This window comes from Diabrotica virgifera, chromosome 1 (genome assembly GCF_917563875.1).
Source record: "Diabrotica virgifera virgifera chromosome 1, PGI_DIABVI_V3a".
NCBI lineage: Eukaryota > Metazoa > Arthropoda > Insecta > Coleoptera > Chrysomelidae > Diabrotica > Diabrotica virgifera.
In genome coordinates, this window is record NC_065443.1 from 10,595,063 (window position 1) to 10,614,731 (window position 19,669).

At 34.0% G+C, this 19,669-nt stretch overlaps 1 protein-coding gene across 1 annotated transcript; it reads left to right on the top strand.

Moving 5' to 3' along the window:
• The first annotated feature begins 2,000 nt into the window (after window positions 1-2,000).
• On the top strand, window positions 2,001-3,004 carry LOC126883193 (uncharacterized). Its single transcript, XM_050648441.1, has 3 exons — window positions 2,001-2,129; window positions 2,197-2,880; window positions 2,993-3,004. The coding sequence occupies exons 1-3, from the start codon at window positions 2,001-2,003 to the stop codon at window positions 3,002-3,004; spliced, it is 825 nt and encodes a 274-aa protein (XP_050504398.1).
• Window positions 3,005-19,669: the final 16,665 nt, after the last annotated feature.

The following is a 19,669-nucleotide window of genomic DNA, read 5'->3' on the forward strand; positions in this document are numbered from 1 at the left end:
TAGGATATCATCCTTTGGTCTCCGTAGTGAACGCACCCTAAGAATGTCGAAGTTTTCGCAGTATAGGCATTTGTCTGTATCTGCTCTTCCGAACCTATGAAGGTAGGCCCTAAAACACCCATGCCCTGTGAGCACTTACGTAAGGAAGTAATTGAGCCACGTGTGACCACGCTCACCTAGTCCCTTAAGCTCAGGATCAGCATCTTAGTCAACTGAGCAACATCTTCCGTGTTGTTCCACTTTTCCTGCCATCTTCCCATTGATCTTTCTCTTTCTCTCTTTCTTCTTTTCTTGTGACTGTAGTCAAATGCTCTCTTCCCTCATAAATATGTCTCCTTTCTACTGATAACATATCCAGAGGAACACAAATGGATATTTCCAGATGCTGATAATCTGAGTACAAGGAAGTAGTCTATTGAACAGTATGGTTTAAAACTTTGTAGAATCATCGCAGTAATATCTAAAATGTGCACTTGAAGATGGATTAACTAGATAGACTGGTATTGTAGTAGAATTAAAGCGGGATGAAAGAAATGAAAAGAAGCAAATAGTACATAAGCTGGTAGGACTTAGACTTTGTAGGAAAAAAATCTTAGATTACTTATGAGCACCTATGTTTCAAACGAAAATACTATTTACGTACACACACCCAAACTTATATGGAATCATCTGATATTTCTTATTATTTCGTGCGAATTTAAAAAACACGAACACACGAAGTTAAACTAATTTATCAAACAACCTTGGTTTGATCGATCAACTATCCTTATGGGAGCTGGTGACTGCATGTACATCTTTAGCTGTGGAACAGTTTCAATGGCTGTTATGTAAGTACATACTAATTACTAATAACTTTATATTATGTCTTTTGATCGCATACTATCTTGTCAGAACTCCATCATCCCTTAACTAGTTGAGGAATGATGGTAGTATATATATTAAAATTATATACCAAGCAATTTTCATCAGATTGGTCGCTCCCAATGACAATAAGTCTCATCTTTACATACTATGGAAGGTTGAGTTCAATACTACACAGTTGCTTGGCTTCATGGTGTGTGATTAAAACCAAGACAAAGTTGTTTTTATGTTTTGTATATATATGTGTACATGTCTCTCGTTTTGTGTTTTTTAGCTTGTAGTTTGTATTGAGAAGACTTTTTTGTACTGGGCCTGATGATGAGTCATATATTGTAAGACTCGAAACCGGTTGCCCCACGATTATGTAACAACTAATAAAAATACAAACTAAAGATTGCGAGTATTGACTCAATTACCATATCCAATTGTAAAACTACATAGTTGTTTTAAAGTCAATATAATAAAAAATTTCAATGTAAAACTAATAATGTTTAAATTGTTTTTATTTATTTTTATTATTTTTTTTGCGTCATGCTTCAGTTTGCGTGGGCACGCTCCTAATCAAATTTCAACATTTTGTTGTGGTAGGTGGCTCCATTCTTCAAAAGCAGCTTATACTAGCCGTGTGGTATTTTGTGGATTATCCCGACGAGCTCTAATTTTTCTTTTAGGCATATCCCACAAATACTCCATAGGGTTAAGCTCGGGTGAGCAAGCAGTCCACTCCAAACAAGTGATAACTTCTACTTCAATGATGTATGTAGTCACTCTAATGGTATGTGGAGGTCCATTATCAGGCATAAAAATTAAATTTTCTCCTTTTGCATCTCTCCAGAGCCTAACTACAGGTTATCAATGTAGAGTCAGCTCAGTATGCAACCACTTATACGTTTCCTTCAGAAACGTAGTCGGTACTTGAGACAGAACCTCTTTGGGGAGAACGACAGGATGTCAAGATGGTAGTAGAAGTTAGGTTAATAATATGGATGGTCGCTTGGAAATATAATTGTAATAAAGTGCTAAATAAAGATTGTCTCAATAATTCTACATGGTGGCAGCGAACTTGCAAATACTCCGAGGAATATTTGGCAAGTAGAACCTTCTTCGAAGAGCAGAAATAGAGTTAAATAATTCCAGGGATGGCAGAGAATCAAGCAGGAAGCCATGTGCTTGCCAACATGGCAACAGTATCAGCTCCTTCTGAGTTTAATTTCTCCCTTCCAGGATCATGGAATCAGTGGAAAAAGAGGTTAGAAAGATATATGTCGGTTAGTGGTTTTATAAACAAACCAGAAGCTGAAAAAATTGATATGCTAGTGTATCTAATGGGGGCAGAAGCAGAGGAAATTAACTCAATTTAATCTAACACCCGCACAGCAAGTATATAGTATTATTATCGAGAAGTTTGACGCTCATTTTATACCCCAAAAGAACGTAATATTTGAACGATTCAAGTTCAACACACGTAGTCAACAGCCAGGGGAGTCGGTGGATGCATATATCACTGCACTTCATAGCCTGGCAGAGCATTGTAGTTATGGGGCTCTAAAAGATGAGTTAATAAGAGACCGCATAGTAGTAGGAGTTTTAGATGTAAAAGTAAGTGAGAGGTTACAACTCCAAAAGAACCTAACATTAGGGGAAGCTGTATTAACAGTACGTCAAGCCGAGCTGCAGAATTCTCAAAACAGGATTCTTAGGCAAGAACGAGTACAAGAAGTAGCTACGGTCAATGCACACAGAGGTAACTACTGGTCACAATCACAAGCAGAACCAAATAAATATGGACAACAGAACACATGGGGGAAATCCAACAAAAACTACAAATGTACATACTGTAGTGTACCAAGCTGCAACAGCCGAGAAAGATGTCCAGCAAAAGATAGTCGTTGTCGATTATGTGGAAAGAAAGGACATTGGCAAGCTAGATGTAGATCCGGCAGGAATGTAAGAGTAGTTGAAGGTCAAAACTGTGCTGAAAGTGAGGTAGGAATAGAAAATGAAATGGAAAACTTACAGGTAAATAACTTTGATTTTCATCTAGGACACATTTACACTAATGATAAAGATCAGTGGTTTGCAAAAGTTTTAGTTGACAATAAATATGTTATGCCTTTTCTTGTTGATACAGGTGCTGATGTAAGTTGTGTCTCTAGAAATATGTTGTCTGATTTCTACAAAAATAAAATTTATGTTTGCCAGGAGTCCATAGGGGGCCCTGATAATAAAAAACTAGAAATTGAGGGTAAAATTGATGTTAATTTGACTTATAATGACAATATGTGTTCAGAATCTTTATATGTTGTAAAAAATCTAAAGGTGCCTATCCTTGGTCGGCCTGGAATTATAAAATTAAAAATGCTTAATATTAATAAAAATAGTTCACGTTATATTAATAACTTAGTATCTAAAAATATAAATGCATTTGGGGCAGAATCAGAGACCTACAGTGCTAGCAAGTACTCATTAGAAACGATAGCTGAGTCATTTCAAGGAATATTTGATGATATTGGGGAATTTAAAACAGAAATGAAACTTGAGCTAAAATCTAATGTTCAGCCATTTGCTCAGTCAGTACCACGAGTAGTTCCATTACCACTCATGCCCAAGTTAAAAGTTGAGTTAGACCGTCTACTTCAGTTGGGTATAATAAAACCAATTGAAGAACATACCAGGTGGGTAAGTCCTATTGTTTGTGTACCAAAGGGTGACTCTGTTAGGTTGTGCGGAGATTACACAAAACTTAACCAAAGTGTATTAAGAGCTTATTTCCCACTTCCAAAAATAGAGCATACTTTGGCTCAACTGAAAAATTCAATAATATTTTCTAAGCTCGACACAACTAGTGGTTACTTCCAAATTAAACTGAAACCAGAAAGCCAATTGCTAACTACATTCATCACACCATTTGGTCGATACTTTTTTACACGTCTTCCCTTTGGAATTTCATGTTCTCCAGAATATTTTGCACTTAGGTTTTCTAAGATTCTTTCAGGTATGAAAGGGGTAGTCTTTTATATGGATGATATTTTAATCCATGCTAGTTCAGTCAAAGAACATGACGAAATTTTAAACCAAGTTCTAATAAAATTACACAGTGAAGGTATAACCCTTAATAAAAACAAATGTGTCATTGCTGCTAAGTCAGTCAAGTACTTGGGGCATATCATCACTACTTCTGGGGTTAAAATAGATCCTGAACGGGTCAGAGCAATTAGAGAATTCCCAGAACCAGAAAATAAAACAGAACTTTTAAGATTATTTAGGTATGATTAATTTTGCGGGTAAATATATTAAAAACAAATCTGAAATTTTAGAACCTTTAACATCTCTTCTAAAAAAGGACTCAGTATTCTTATGGGGACCTGCTCAAATTCAAGCTCTAAATACTCTAAAAAAATGTTTAGAAAGTTCCCCAAATTTATCATATTTTGATGCGAACAAAACTATTGTTGTAAATTCAGACTCTAGTTGTTTTGGCATAGGAACTTGTCTGATGCAAGAAAATCTAGATAAATCTCGCGAAATAGTGGCATTTTCATCTCGATTATTAAGTCAAGTAGAGGGTCGATACGCGCAGATAGAAAAAGAAGCCCTGGCAATTACGTGGGCAGCTGAAAAGTTTGCTGATTATATAACAGGGGTCAAAGATTTGATTTTTGAAACAGACTCAAAACCCCTTGTTCAAATTTTACAGACGAAAAATGTGGATGAATTATCTCCTAGGTTGCAGCGGTTTCGGATGAGATTAATGCGTTACAATTATAAAGTAGTTTACATCCCAGGAAAACAGTTGGTTGTGTCAGACGCACTAAGTCGAAGTCCCATAAAAAATTCTGTACCTAGTAATGATGAGTTGACAGGTATTGAAGTCGAGGGGTATGTTAAATCGGTAATCCGTAATTTACCCATAAAAGATCGGTTTATAAAGCAAATAATCGAGGAACAAAGCAATGACCCTGTTTTACAAATAATACAACAATATACGTTGACTTCATGGCCAGAAAAGTCTAAAATTCCTGTGCATGTTTTGCCATATTTTCAATTCAGATATGATATATCATTTTGTGAAAATTTGTTATTAAAAAGTTCTCGAATTATTATACCAGCAGCTTTACAACTTAAATGTCTAGAATATATTCACACAGGTCATCTGGGGGTAGTCAAGTGCAGGGACAGGGCTAAATCTACAGTGTGGTGGATCGGGCTGTCTTCTCAAATAGAAAAAATGATTAGAAATTGTCCCAATTGTGTGGAAAATCGTGAAAATATAAAAGAAACTTTTTACAAAGAAGAATCATGTACACGACCTTGGGAAAAGATAGCGCTAGATCTTTTTAAACTGGATAAATGGTTCTTGATTGTCGTGGACTACTACTCCAGATATTTTGAAATATTTGAGCTCAGTTCCATGACTGAAATTGTTATTATAAATCACTTGAAAGGTTTATTCTCTAGATATGGTATTCCCAATATTGTGCGTAGTGACAATGGACCACAATTTTCAACATTATTTAAGAAATTTGCTTCAAATTATAATTTTATTCATGTAACTAGTAGCCCATACTTTGCACAGAGCAATGGATTAGTTGAACGGGCAGTTAAGACTGCTAAAGAACTAATCAAAAAGAATAGTGAAGATATATTTTTAGCGCTCTTAGCCTATAGGGCTACACCTTTAAGGTGTGGACTTTCACCAGCAGAGCTGTTTTTCTCTAGAAAATTAAGAACTAATCTACCACAGTTGTCATTAAATTTGGAACAATCGGTTGTTAAGGGGGGAGTGTCATTAAGAGAAAGGGAAAATAAGGAAAAACAAGCAGATAATTATAATAGTAGACACCGAGCCAAGGATATGCAACCTTTATATGTGGGCGATTCTGTCTGGATTATTGATATTAGGCAATATGGAAAGGTAATTGAAATTTGTGAAGAACCACGCTCTTATGTTGTTCAAACTAATAGTGGTCAATTCAGACGTAACAGATGGCATTTGGTCCAGGCACCTTACTATACTCCTGATACCAGTAACCAGTTAGTTCCTAAGAAATTTGTTGACGGCAGCGACTTAGCAACTCCAGGCTTCTCCCACAAAGAAAAGGAGAATGAGAATATAAATAATTCCTCTGATACTTTAGAGACTATACATGGGAGTCAGAGTTGTGGAGTCGATGCTTCACCAAATAAAAGTGATGTCCAAAGTGAACACTTACCTGTACAGGAACCTGATCTGTTATTGAGGCCTAAAAGGAACATTAAAAAGCCAATTTACTTGTCCGACTATAGTTGTTAAGTTATGTATATTATGTTATGTTATGTATTCATTCTATATTTGCTGGGGTCCTGGAATTCTCATAGAGAGCTCTGTGGCTTACCTCATTTAAAAAGAGGAGAATGTAGAGTCAGCTCAGTATGCAACCACTTATACGTTTCCTTCAGAAACGTAGTCGGTACTTGAGACAGAACCTCTTTGGGGAGAACGACAGGATGTCAAGATGGTAGTAGAAGTTAGGTTAATAATATGGATGGTCGCTTGGAAATATAATTGTAATAAAGTGCTAAATAAAGATTGTCTCAATAATTCTACAATCAACATACCTGTAAGCACTGTAAGCAGTTAAAGTTGATTGGATGAAAATTAAAGGAGTTTTTTTACGGATCACAATTCCTATCCTAAACATTATAATTCCACTTGTATATTTGGGAACAGATCTGACAGTTTTCGTTCTTGATTGACTTCTTTGACCTCTAAGTACACGATTTCGTGGGTCATCTGATTTTACACCAATCCTGACTTTTTCTGAAAATAGCACATTTTGTCAATTCCCAATGTTCCAGTTTTGGTGGTGAATACACCACCTCCTCACTCTTCTTTTCTTATCGTTTCAACCGAAAAAGTTACACCTGTAGCTTCCAAAAGCTGCCTTTTGAGCTGCAGGTGAGAAATGGTTGGGTGTTTTCCAGCTGATTGGACAATTAAACGATCGTGGCAAGCCATTATTACTTTTTGGCGACTTTCGTTCAATAACAAGTTTTTTCAAAAGAAATAAATATTGCTTTGAAATACATGGTGATTCCATATAAGTTTGGGTGTGTGTATTTACCCATATTGAATACTTAAAGAATTACTTGTTCTTTCATCTTCCCAGTACATTCCATGTACGATTATAATTAAAATATGTAACATCGAAGAGCACTCCTACTACAAGTTGATATTAACGTTAAATATTTCCTGCAACCTGCATCATAATTATTAACGAATTAAAAGAATATTTTCATAAATACGTTGTAATTATATTCGACCCATAAAAAAAGGATCTAATCAACTTTTTAACGTTTCCTGATTTTTGTCGGCGTCGTAATGATCATTTTGATTTAACCAACAGTAATCTGCTTATATATATTCGCAGTTGATGAGCAGGAAAATTTATAAGGAAGTCGGTATTTATATTATGTTATATAAGTATCATTACCGTTAAATAGATGGTAAGTGCTACAAAAATCTGCGGAAAATGCTGTTGCTTTAGTAAAGATATAGATCACGGTAATATTATGTTTAACAGTTGTTTATTGGTTTACTAATAATAGTCGGTAAAGACCTGAAGACGTTTTATCACTATAGAGTAGTAACTAATAGAATTCGTTTCAATATCTTCAGAATTAGCAAGTTAGAACTTATTATCCATATTGTCCTGCTGCTTCATCAAGCACAGGCCCAAATATCTTTCTTAGGATTTTTTTCCCAAACACGTAGTCTCTCTCCGTTTACCTTTGTTATCGTCCACGTTTCACTGCCATAGTGATGTATGAGCACAACAAAACATTGAGAGTTTATCATTCAATCTTCGCTTATCCAATGCTGGACATAGATCACTGCAACGTTTTAAATCATAAGTTCAACGTGTTGTTGGACAACCTCTGCTTGATCAGAGCATCATCTCTTGGTCTTCATTCTAGTATCCCCTTTGTCTATCTGTTATCTGTCATTTTAGCCCCAGTTCCACCTCAGTGCTGTTATTCTCTCTAGAGCATTAGCCACTCCTAATCTTTATCGTAGCTAGCGGTTTGGGATCTTGTCTCTTAGTGAAATGTCCATAGCACGCTCCTACGCCCTGTGAGCCATACGGATTTTTTACACTATTTTCCTGATCATGGTCAATGTTTCCGCTCCGGAAGTCAACACAAGCAAAATACACTAATTAAGACTTTTATTTTAAGACATATTTGTATGTCAGACCATTTGAAAATGTGATTCAACTTGCCGACACTCAAAAAATTTAGTTCGTAATATTGACTAACAGTGATTATTGAATAGTATTTCGTTGAAACAACAATTTAATTTTTTGTTTTAACGAACTTTTAGACATTGACGAATGTATTTGGATATTGTCACAATGATTGAATAATAATAATTGTGAAAATAACGTAGAGTACATTAATCAATAACACTCAATTTATTCAGCCTATAATTTAGTTTCGTATATTTAATAAATAATGATAATTCTGGCAGCAAAGCACTTTCTTGATTTCGTAGATGATAAGTAATTACCTTGGTTTATCGTGACAACGTACATATTTCATTAAAACCATGTACAAATGTTGTTAATATAGAGTAATATATGATTATTGTATAGATGTAAACTGATTGTAGTGACAACGAATGCATTAATCAATCTACTACTGCGTTTAATAACCACAATCAATGCGTTAATGGTGACAATAAACGTAGTTGTTGAGACAATAAATATCCACAAGAAAAAAGTTTTCCTGTTTTGCTGAGACAGAAGAGAAAGGTTTTCCTGAAACAATAAATGTTTTGCTTGACCATTTGAAATGTAACGGCTTTTCCTTATCGTGATACCCCTAGCTTTTCTGTGTTACCATTGTTTAAAAAAATTCTTTGTTAAACAATGCTGTTATCTCTGCTGAAGTGCCGAATAATAATTTCATTTCGTTTGTAAGTGTAGTCCGTAGTAGAAGGAATTTTTTGTGTGTCTATTATCGTGAAATTTCGGTCGAATTCTTTTTAAATTTTTTTCGAATCCTGAGAAAACTAATTAGTATTTTTGAAAATTTAAACGCAGAATAAAATATTACAGTAATATCGAGAGTCTGAATTTCCTGAGAAATTCTATAATGATTATTTTAATAAGTTACAGGGGTGAAAAAGAGAAAATTTAGTATGATTTTTAATTTCAAATATACCATTCAAAAGAAACTTTTTGTTTATTCTAAGGGACTTTCAGTCCTCGGTAATAATGTAATCTTTTATTCTGCGTTCAAATTTTTCAAAAATACTTATTAGTTTTCTCAGGATTCCAAAAAAAATGAATGCGTTTAAAAAGAATTCGATCTAAATTTTGCATCTGCGCTCTCAAAAAGGATTAAAGTGTTACACATTTTTGGAAATATTACAGTACTATCGAGGGTCGAAAGTCTCCGAGAACTTCTATAAAGTTTATTTTAATAAGTCACATTGGTGAAAAAAAGAGAAAATTTAGTCTGATTTTTAATTTCAAATTTATTATCCAAAAGAAACTCTTTGCTAATTAATTCTAGGGAACTTTTAGCCCTCGGTAATAATATAATATTTCATTCTACGTTTGAATTTGTCAAAAATACTTATTAGTTTTCTCAGGATTCGAAAAAAATTAATGCGTTAAAAAAAATTCGGCCGAAATTTTGTGCTGACGCTCTCGAAAAGGATTAAAGTAATATACAATTTTGTAATTAGTATTTCAAACACTTTTAAATGAGCTGTCACATGATGTACTTTCCCATTTAAAAAAATCAAAGTTATACCTGTCACCTGAAGAGGGGTCGTGTAAAGTTCGAGACACTGATGTTATAATATACTTTGATTATTTTAAAAATCGATCTGTCCGAGCGTTTTGATTATGTGCTAAAAATAAATAAATTAATAGGGGGGCGAGTGTAACACTTATTCCAGCGCACTGTATAAGTTAAATCATGATATGATTTCTCATATTACGATTCCATTAGGTTTAGGACAAAAAAGGGGGATTTAAAAAATTATTATTAATCAATATCATACATTGTGCTAATGCATTCAGTAATTATTAATATAAAATACGTTTCATAGTAGGAATGAACGAAACTAATTGTAAGAATGAATAGAATTGCTAGTAAGAATAACCGTATTTATTGTGGGAATGAACGGAATTAATTGTAAGAATGAACGAAAATAATTGTAGAAATAAACGAAATACATTAGGAGAAATAACACTGTTATTGACACAACGAATAGTCTTCGTCGGTCAATTAACGACGTTGTTGTTTCAATGAATAGTGTTCGTTGACTCAATGAACAGAGTTCGTAATATCAAATAAAGTGATATTATGGTATACATAATGAATGTTCATACAAAACGCTCGGACAGGTCGATTTTTAAAATAATAAAAGTACATATTTATAACATCAATGTTTCGAACTTTAGATCCCTCCTCAGGTGGCAGGCACAACTTTGATTTTTTTAAATAAGAAAGTACATCATGTGACAGCTCATTTAAAAGCGTTTGAAATATTGATTCCAAAAATGTATAACACTTTAATCCTTTTTGAAACCTCAGGTGCAAAGTTTCGATCGAATTCTTTTTAAACGCATTCATTTTTTTTTTGAATATTGAGAAAACTAATAAGTATTTTTGAAAAATTTAAACGCAGAATAAAAGATTACATTATTACTGAGGGCTGAAGGTCCCTTAGAATAAACAGAAAGTTTCTTTTGAATGGTATATTTGAAACTAAAAATCATACTAAATTTTCTCTTTTTCACCCCTGTGACTTATTAAAATAATCATTATAGAAGTTCTCAGGGACTTCAGACCCTCAGGGGCTTCAAACGAAATTAAATTATTCGGCACTTCGGCAAATAATTCTTTTTTAAATAATGGTAACACAGAGAAGCTCTGGGTATCACGATAAGGAATAGCTATTTGTATAACAAGGGAGGAAAGTGCTACTTTTCCTCCCGACGCGTAGCGGAGGGCAGTAATCATTCAAGGGAGGAAAAGGCACTTTACTCCCATGTTATACATATGGTTTTTCTACCTTCCTCAAATAACAAGTAATTTTTTTATTTTTACTTAATTTATTTATGTAACTAACCAACAAAATTTATTATAACTAAAACTAACAAGTAGGTAAAATATAACTGTCAACTGTCAAATATAAGTCAAATTATTAATGTAAACATTGTTAAATCAGAATAACAATTTACTGTTTTTTTACCATTCTGCAAAATACAGAGTGTTTTTAAATAAACGTTAAAATGTATAGATACTTACGTAATAGAAAATAGGTATTGTACAGGGCGTCAATAACTTATATTTCATGAATGAAATACCATGACGTCAATTTTACTTTTCCTTCCTAGGGAGGAAAAGTACAACTTTGCTCCCTACAATCAGGTCCAGAAAAGTATACTTTCGGTATAGGTAGGTGGAAAAAGTCGTTACATTTCAAATAGTCAAGCAAAACATTTATTGTTTTAACAACTGCGTTTAGTGTTACCATAAACGCATTGATTGTGGTTATTAAACGCAGTAGTAGATTTATTAATGCATTCGTTGTCACAAAAATCAGTTTTACTCTTTTCTACTTTTCAAATATTACTCTATACTAACAACAGTTGTACATTGTTTTAATGAAATCTGTACGTTGTCACGATAAACCAAGATAATTGCTTATCATCTACGAAATCAAGAAAGTGGTTTGCTGCCAGAATTACCACTATTTATTAAATATACGAAACTAACTTATTGGCTGAATAAATTGAGTGTTATTGATTAATGTACTAGTTATTTTCACAATTATTATTCAATCGTTGTGACAATAACCAAATACATTCATCAATGTCTAAAAGTTCGTTGAAACAAAAAATTAAATTGTTGTTACTATACAACGAAATACTATTCAATAATCACTGTTAATCAATATTATGAGCTAAATTTTTCTTTTCTCCACTTTTTTCATCCACTTTCAAGGCATCTGCCACTATTTTATCGCCTCCTGGGGACTTATTGTTTTCAATTCTTGCACTGACCTTTGAACTTCACTGGGTGTTATGTCCGGTAAAGTTTCAGATCCCTGGTTAATTATCTTTGGTAATAATCCACTCCGGATGCATTGCGGCTCTTTGTATTGTTGGCTATAAAAACCCTCTATCTATAGTGTTCATAATTTTTGATCTCAATCCTCAATGATTTGCCACTGTTCATTTCTAAATTTGTGTACACAGCAGTACATAAACTGACAATTAGTAAACACTGATAAAGTTCTTAGTGGACTTGTAGTTTGTCCTCTTCTTCTTCTCATATCTTTTTGCTCTTCTTTCAGGGATCGGATAACTTTTTACCTATATTTTATAAAATTTATAGAGGAAGGGTATTCATAAAAGTATAATAATGGTTGAAATAAATAACGAACGCAACATATTTATATAATAATATTGTATAATTATGCAGGAATTGGTCTTAATTTCCGAATAAAATGCGAAATGGTAGTAAACAATCATTTAAACGACCATCAATCCGACGGTTCTCTGGTGCAAATTAAAATATTAAAATTTGAATAACATGCTAATAGAATGAGATTTGAATATCGAACACATTTTCCCATAGTATGTCAAATTAAGACGAGATGAATTATTCATCGTTTCCATTGATGAAATAGTGAGTTTCTAATTGCGCATTACTGGCTGCATGTATGCGTGTTCTTCATTAGGACACTTATGGATTTTATTGTGTCTAACGCTACAGTATCTGGCATATTCAATTATTATCTTTGTACATTAAAAATGTATAAACATTTTCAATCTTGTTACAACCCGAAAATGCAGCAGCATTATATTCTAGTTTAATCAGAGAGTGCAGCAAGAGTCTATATCGGTTTCGGGGCTTTTTTGCCCTTCATCAGTAGACAAGTATTAAAAAAAAATTAATGACTTCCAACAAAACCTATAAGATGCTCTTTCTTTAGACCAAGTAGATAGTGACCCTGAGAGCACTTGGATCTATCTCAAAGATAAGGTAATCGAGGCTGCAAAAGACTGTGAGGCAGCGGTTTTCACTGGCCGTAAGCCATGGATATCCGATAATACGTGGACTGTGATTCAACGCAGAAAAGAACATAAAACTAGATACGGAACAAACAATGAATACAGAGCGTTATCGAGAGAAATCAGAAAACAGTGCCACAAAGATAAAGCTGATTACATCTCTCAAATATGCAGAGAAACAGAGGAACATGGCTATCGAAATGAACCAAGGGACTTATTCCAGAAGATCAAACTCCTTACCAGAAAATTTAAACCTCAAACGTGATCTGTAATAGATAAGGAAGGTAATTTAAAGACCGATACTGATGAAATATTGGAAACATGGCGAAACTACTGTGGCGAGCTATATAAAAATAACGAGGTATCAGCAGAAAATCAGTGGCCTTCTGCCTACCCTAGAGAACCTACTGTCTTACTCGCTGAAGTCAAAGATGCAATTAAATCACTAAAGAGAAATAAATCCCCCGGCATTGATTCAATACCATGTGAAATACTACAGTTACTAGGTGACAAAGGATTACATATCATCCATTCTATCTGTGTCGCTATTTGGAATTCAGGAAAATGGCCATCTGATTGGTGTACCTCAATTTATATCCCACTACACAAAAAAGGAAGTACTACCAGATGTGAAAACTACCGCACACTGTCACTAATAAATAACACATGCTAGTAAAATCTTGTTGCATATCATCAAAAACAGATTAAAAACCTAACTACATACATTACCAAATACCTCAGGAACAAGCGGGGTTTGTAAAGGGTAAAGGTACAAGGGAACAAATCCTGAACCTGAGACAACTCATTGAAAAGTATAGACAATTTCAAGTACCTATGATTATATGCTTCGTTGACTACCAAAAGGCATTTGATTGTGTAAGCTGGATAAATCTGTGGTCAATTTTAATAGAAATGGGCGCACCAATGCACCTGGTGACACTTATTAAAAATCTGTACCAGTCTAATATAGCGACAGTACGACTAGATCAGAAGTTCTCAAACCAATTCAAGACCGAGAGAGGTGTTAGACAAGGATGCGTGTTGTCACCTGACTTATTTAACATTTATGGTGAACATGTCATGAGGATGGTTTTAGAAGGATGGGCCGGTGGAGTAACAGTAGCTGGTAGGAAAATCTCCAATTTAAGATTTGCTGATGACACTACACTTATAGCAGCAAATGAGCAAGAAATGTTTGATCTTCTGCGAAGAGTTGAGTACGAAAGCAATAGAGTTGGTCTAAAAATCAATAAAGCTAAGACAAAAATAATGGTGGTCGACAGATTTGACACTATTCAACTGACTAACATATTACAGGAATACTAGATAGTAAACACCTTTGTCTATCTCGGGTCTAGTATAACTAACGAAGGTAATTGTGAAGCAGAAGTTCGGAGACGTATTGGTATGGCAAAAAATGCGATGAGTCGCCTAACTAAAGTTTGGAAAGACAGATCTATCTCTCAAAATATCAAGATGAGACTGGTGAATGCCCTTGTATTCTCAATATTTCTATACGGAGCAGAGCCTTGGACTCTTCGCGCATGCGAGCGCCAAAAAATTAATGCCTTTGAGATGTGGTGCTGGAGAAGAATGCTGCGCATACCTTGGACAGCTCATAGGACAAACTTTTCCATTCTAAACCAACTTAATATTAAAAAAAGGCTGTTCACAATATGTCTGCAACGAATTCTGCAATTCATTGGTCACGTGGTTCGCAGAGGTGACGACAGTTTGGAGAGATTAATTGTTTCTGAAAACGTTTCGGGGAGAAGATCAAGAGGACGATTCCCAATTAGATGGTCTGACCAAATAAAGCATTCAGCTGGAAACTCATTCTGCGAAGCTCTTAGAGCAGCTGAAGATAGAGACCAATGGAGAAACATGGTTAGGAATATTGGAAGAAATCACGATCCACAGTAATGGGGAAACGACAGGAAAGAAAGATCAGTAGACACATATGCTCTTCTAAGTAGTATCCTAGGTCAATCAGAGATCAGTCTTACTTACACGTCGCGGTCCATAAACGCCTATTTTACGCCCTTGATACATAAATACTTATTTATGTACCAAGTTAGTAAAGTTACTCTTTATGGAACGAGTCTGATATTATGAGCATAGCGATCGACGCGAATAACAGAAGAGTTCGATAAAGAGTCTTTACTGACGTGGTGCATACAAAATTTTATCGCTAACAATTTGATATTGGTTTTAACACTTACTTACAATTTACAATTTAAAAACTTTTTCAATTTTAGACGACGTAATAATTTCATGACAGTGATGACAGATAACTTTTGCAAGATAACCGCTTTCGATTAGAACCGAAATCGGTTAAGTTTTAATTTATTTTATATGAATATAATTACAAAAAACTACAGAATTTTCCTTTTTGACATAAATTTAATTGGTAATATCGCCAATTGTGTACAATATTTTTAATAATTAAAGTAAATAAGTTTTAAATTCACTCAAATACTCGCCATTCCATTACTGCCATCGACCACTTACATTAAATCTCGGTTAATTTGATTAGTCGCGGCAGGTAAAGTAAAATTCTTCTTTCAGTACAATAAAGTGTTACTTTACTGCCGCAAATGAGGACAAATGAGTACAATAATGAATGACTTTAGTGACGGTTGGCGATAAAAATATTAACGAACCGAGGAAATAAGTGTTTCTTGTATAATACCGGAATGTTAGACATATCGCTATTATTAAACCGATATCGGAGACAAGCTGACTGGCAAGTGTAATATCACACATACACAATATCATTGACATGACGCAATTGTAGCTGGCCTTCGTCTCAGATGGCTGTGGCTCAAAGACTGCGGGAATGGGTGCGCTACACACCTAAACGAGGCGGAGTTCACTTTATGACATTTTTGCCTATGGACTAGGTACGTTACCAAACGGCAACAACTATTCTTCAATTGTTAGTTTGGTTGGAATGTACATAGGAATTTGTTTGGGTATTGAGGTCGAGTAGGACGGATTTTAGGTACTTTTGTAGAATAGTGTGTTGTAGAAAATCATAGGTATCGATCCTAATAATATACCAACAACGTACAATTGTTAAGAATACAAAAAAGAAAAAAGTCAAATGTAGATATTATCAATTTGTTTGTTTTTATTTCAAAATATTTTTTTATTCTTCTCACGTAGTAATACTGAATAATAATAAACAAGATGAAGAACTCGGGTTCGTTTTGAAAAATGTTTCCATGAGATTTTTTCCATAATTATTATCATGAGGCACTCTAGAATAAGGTTCAAGAGATCGCCCATGCGAAAAGGGTTGTTTAAATATTTTTTTTATCACAAAAATCAATGTTTTCGACCCAAAAAGATTTTTTAAAGCTTTTTGAATAATTCTGAACAAAAAAGGTAAAATTCTTGTAATTTTTTCTAAAAATTGGACTTTTTCCTGTTATAAACAATTTAATACTAAAAAAGGCGAAAAATTACGATTTTAAAGGCCCAAAAATACAAGTAAAAATGATTACTATTATAACTGATAAAATAGGGTTTTTGAATTCAGGTACTTCATGAATTCAAATTCAAATTCATGAAGCTGGACAGCTTATGAGAAGCTGGAGAGAATCTACTTAGTAACAAAGGTAATGTAATTAAATGTAATTTGTCTTCTTCAAATGTTAATTGATTGGAGTTAGTGTTCGAAGAAAATACCAAAGGAGTTGTCTAAATACAAGCTGCTGAAGAAAATGGCTAAAACTTAGTAGGATAAAACAAAGTTATCTATGATATTATGTATTAGGGATACAGACACCGCGTAGAGATAAAAGCGAAAAGAAAATGAATGTAGAGAAAACCAAGAACATATATGTGTCCAGGACTCCTGGATTGATGGTTTCTTCTTCACTCGGTCCCCCTATCGTTGGCAATTCACCCTGTCTCAGAGACAGGGGTAAATGGAGGATTGTTCTGAAAATGGCTTTGGCTCATAACGAGCTGTGATGAAAATGGTGAAGATGATCATGGCAATTACGTTAAGGATGGTTTCTGTTCATAAATATAACATTGATGAATGATGCCTAGTGTTCGGGGCTTAAAGACCGAGTTCAGGAATCTGTGCTCGATGTTTTCTTTGCAAGTGCGTCAAATATTATGGCCACACAGGCCATGCTGAAGCAGATATAAACGTTACCTCCTATGAAAATTTTTTGCTTAATGTTGTTCTGAAGCTATTTTCTTGTGGCATTTTTGCAATTAACTAGTTTTGATAGAAAATAAGCCACAATTTCACTAAAAAAATGATTTTATTAACGTTTCGACGCCCAAATCGGGTGTCGTTGTCAAAATACAAAAAATATTAATGAATTAAACAAAAATGTTGTTGCTTAGTAAAAAAATAATTCTTCTAATAATTTATTTAATCTGACTCATTTATATCGGCAATTCAGACATATATTATACATTTTAAAGTAGAAGACTTTAAAATAATATTGCCAATATTTATAAGTTGCATTCCTGGGACGACTTTATTGAAAGATAGTTCATTCGATTAAGTACATGAAATCAACCTCAACTCAAGAATATCCTTATAAATTTTTTGCTTACTTAGAAATCCAATGAAATTATTATATTTGAGGTCATGTGAATGCAAATAACCAATTACCGCAACATTACACTGATACAGATCCCATGAGCTGTTTTAACTTCGATGCTACAGATACGCATGAATTAGATGGAAGCCGAACGGTAGAAGGATAAATAATTTTGTGTTTGTATTTATTTAAAAAATATATATAAAAAAAAAATAAATTTAAAATTTTTAAAAAATGAATAACCATTTTCAATGTCGTTTCAACACGAAACTATAGCCGCACGATATTCTAGTCCGATCAGAGAGTGCCGCAAGCACCTCTACCGGTTTCGAAACTTATTAGTCTCTCATCAGGAGGCACATATGCTGCTCTCCCTGATCCAACCAAAACAAACCCCGGCGTGCCGTCACGGATCGCAACGAACGAAATGGCATAGATGCCCTAGCGGCAACTAACATAGATGCCCTAGCGGCAGAGAAGGTTCCCATTGTTTTCATTCTGGTGGGATGTAGAGTAGCATTATGTTGTTTATATGCCATTAGAGTAAAAACTTAGACTTTTAAAAAATTTTCTTCCGAATAACCGTCGAACACTGATAAATCCTCAATAACAATTTTCTCAAGCTTGTTGCTTATTGAAAACAGACTTATTGTTTCCAAGCAACAAGTTTCTGAAATCTGTAATTAAATTTTTTCGCACAGTTATCAATGTCCTCGGGTTGTTACTACTGATAAAGAATATCAGTGAGTGATAAAAAGAATAGGTAGATAAGGGAAGAGAAAATAAATCATTAGACTAATGAACCAAGTTCTTTAGTTTCTAAGCTTGATTTTCTCTCCAACTTTCTCTTCAACAAAAGAATTTGACGAATAAAGAAAGAAAATATAGGATTCCTCCGCAGTATATAAATTGTCAACTTAGTGTAACCTCACTTTTTTTAATAAATACAGCAACTACCGTATTTCGTTGTTATCTACAAATTAGCAATATTTTAATTTCAAATTGTTCGAAAATACTCATCCACGTAGACGAGCCACACGATTTACTGTTCCAGAAGCATCGGAATCGCGCACGACACCCGGAACGACTTTGCTACAACTCACGATAAGCCTTCTTCTTCTTTCTAACTTATAGGTCGTCGATATCATAACTATAAGTTTTAGAGGTATTATATTGCCGGATATTGTGAATATTTTAGCTTCTGAACGATATCGTAACTGTGTGGGGTTTACGTCAATTCTTAAAGGTTAAATGAATGTAACAAAAATAACATTATACAATATAAAGCAATGTTACAATGATGATATTTCAGTACCATAAATTTAAAATTAAATATTTCACCCAAATAAATGGCTGTTATAGACCAACATGATTCCTGTCATTTGACATGTTCTTCGTGTTCCACTCATTAAAATGCCCAGTTGGTGATAAACACCACTCTGATTTTTGCATGAGAGTTTAATGAATAGGTAACAAATTAATTGGAAGTTCTGTCCGACAAAATACATGGAACGTTTACGTAGTCTGATGTTCCAAATTTTTAACCTTTTCCACAATTAAAACTTCTTCTGTTCCAGTGTTCCCATACATCAAAATTTGTCTAACCAGACACCGTTAAGCTATTAACAAATTTTCAGCTTTCTATTAATCAACTTTTTTTTGGTACGCGGGATGCAGGTATATATGGTTTTATATCTACAATTTAAATTTTTTTCGGATACAGGCTACAAATGTTGGGTTTAAAGTTAAAAAAAATTAATGTATAAATATGCATTAAGCTTTCTTAATAATTATCCTAACTGGCGCGTTTATTGGGTTTTATTTGTCTGTCTGCGGTTTAAATATCGTATCAGCCAATACATTTCTATGTTTATTGAAATTTGTCAAAAAGTTTTTTTTACCTTGTTGGGAGAAGGAAGGATTTACCATCCCCCTCCCCCCGTTGATCCGCCACTGAACAAATAAAGGCGTAGGCGGTCTCTTTTAAAATTGAAAATAAACACGTTGCGTAATATTCAAACTTTCCAAACTGTTTGAAGATGTTTGAATTCAAGTTAAACCTAAAGATATCGAAATCAAGTCAAGTCAAACTTTTTTATACAAAAAGTTTGATTTTCAAGTCAAGTCAAGTTTGTTGAGTAAAATCAAACTAGTTTG

Coding starts and splice junctions, on each gene's coding strand:
- LOC126883193 (XM_050648441.1), top strand. CDS start 2,001: ATGGCAGAGAATCAAGCAGGAAGCCATGTGCTTGCCAACATGGCAACA. Junction 2,130..2,196: donor GGTTAGAAAGATATATGTCG/GTTAGTGGTTTT, acceptor TAATGGGGGCAG/AAGCAGAGGAAATTAACTCA.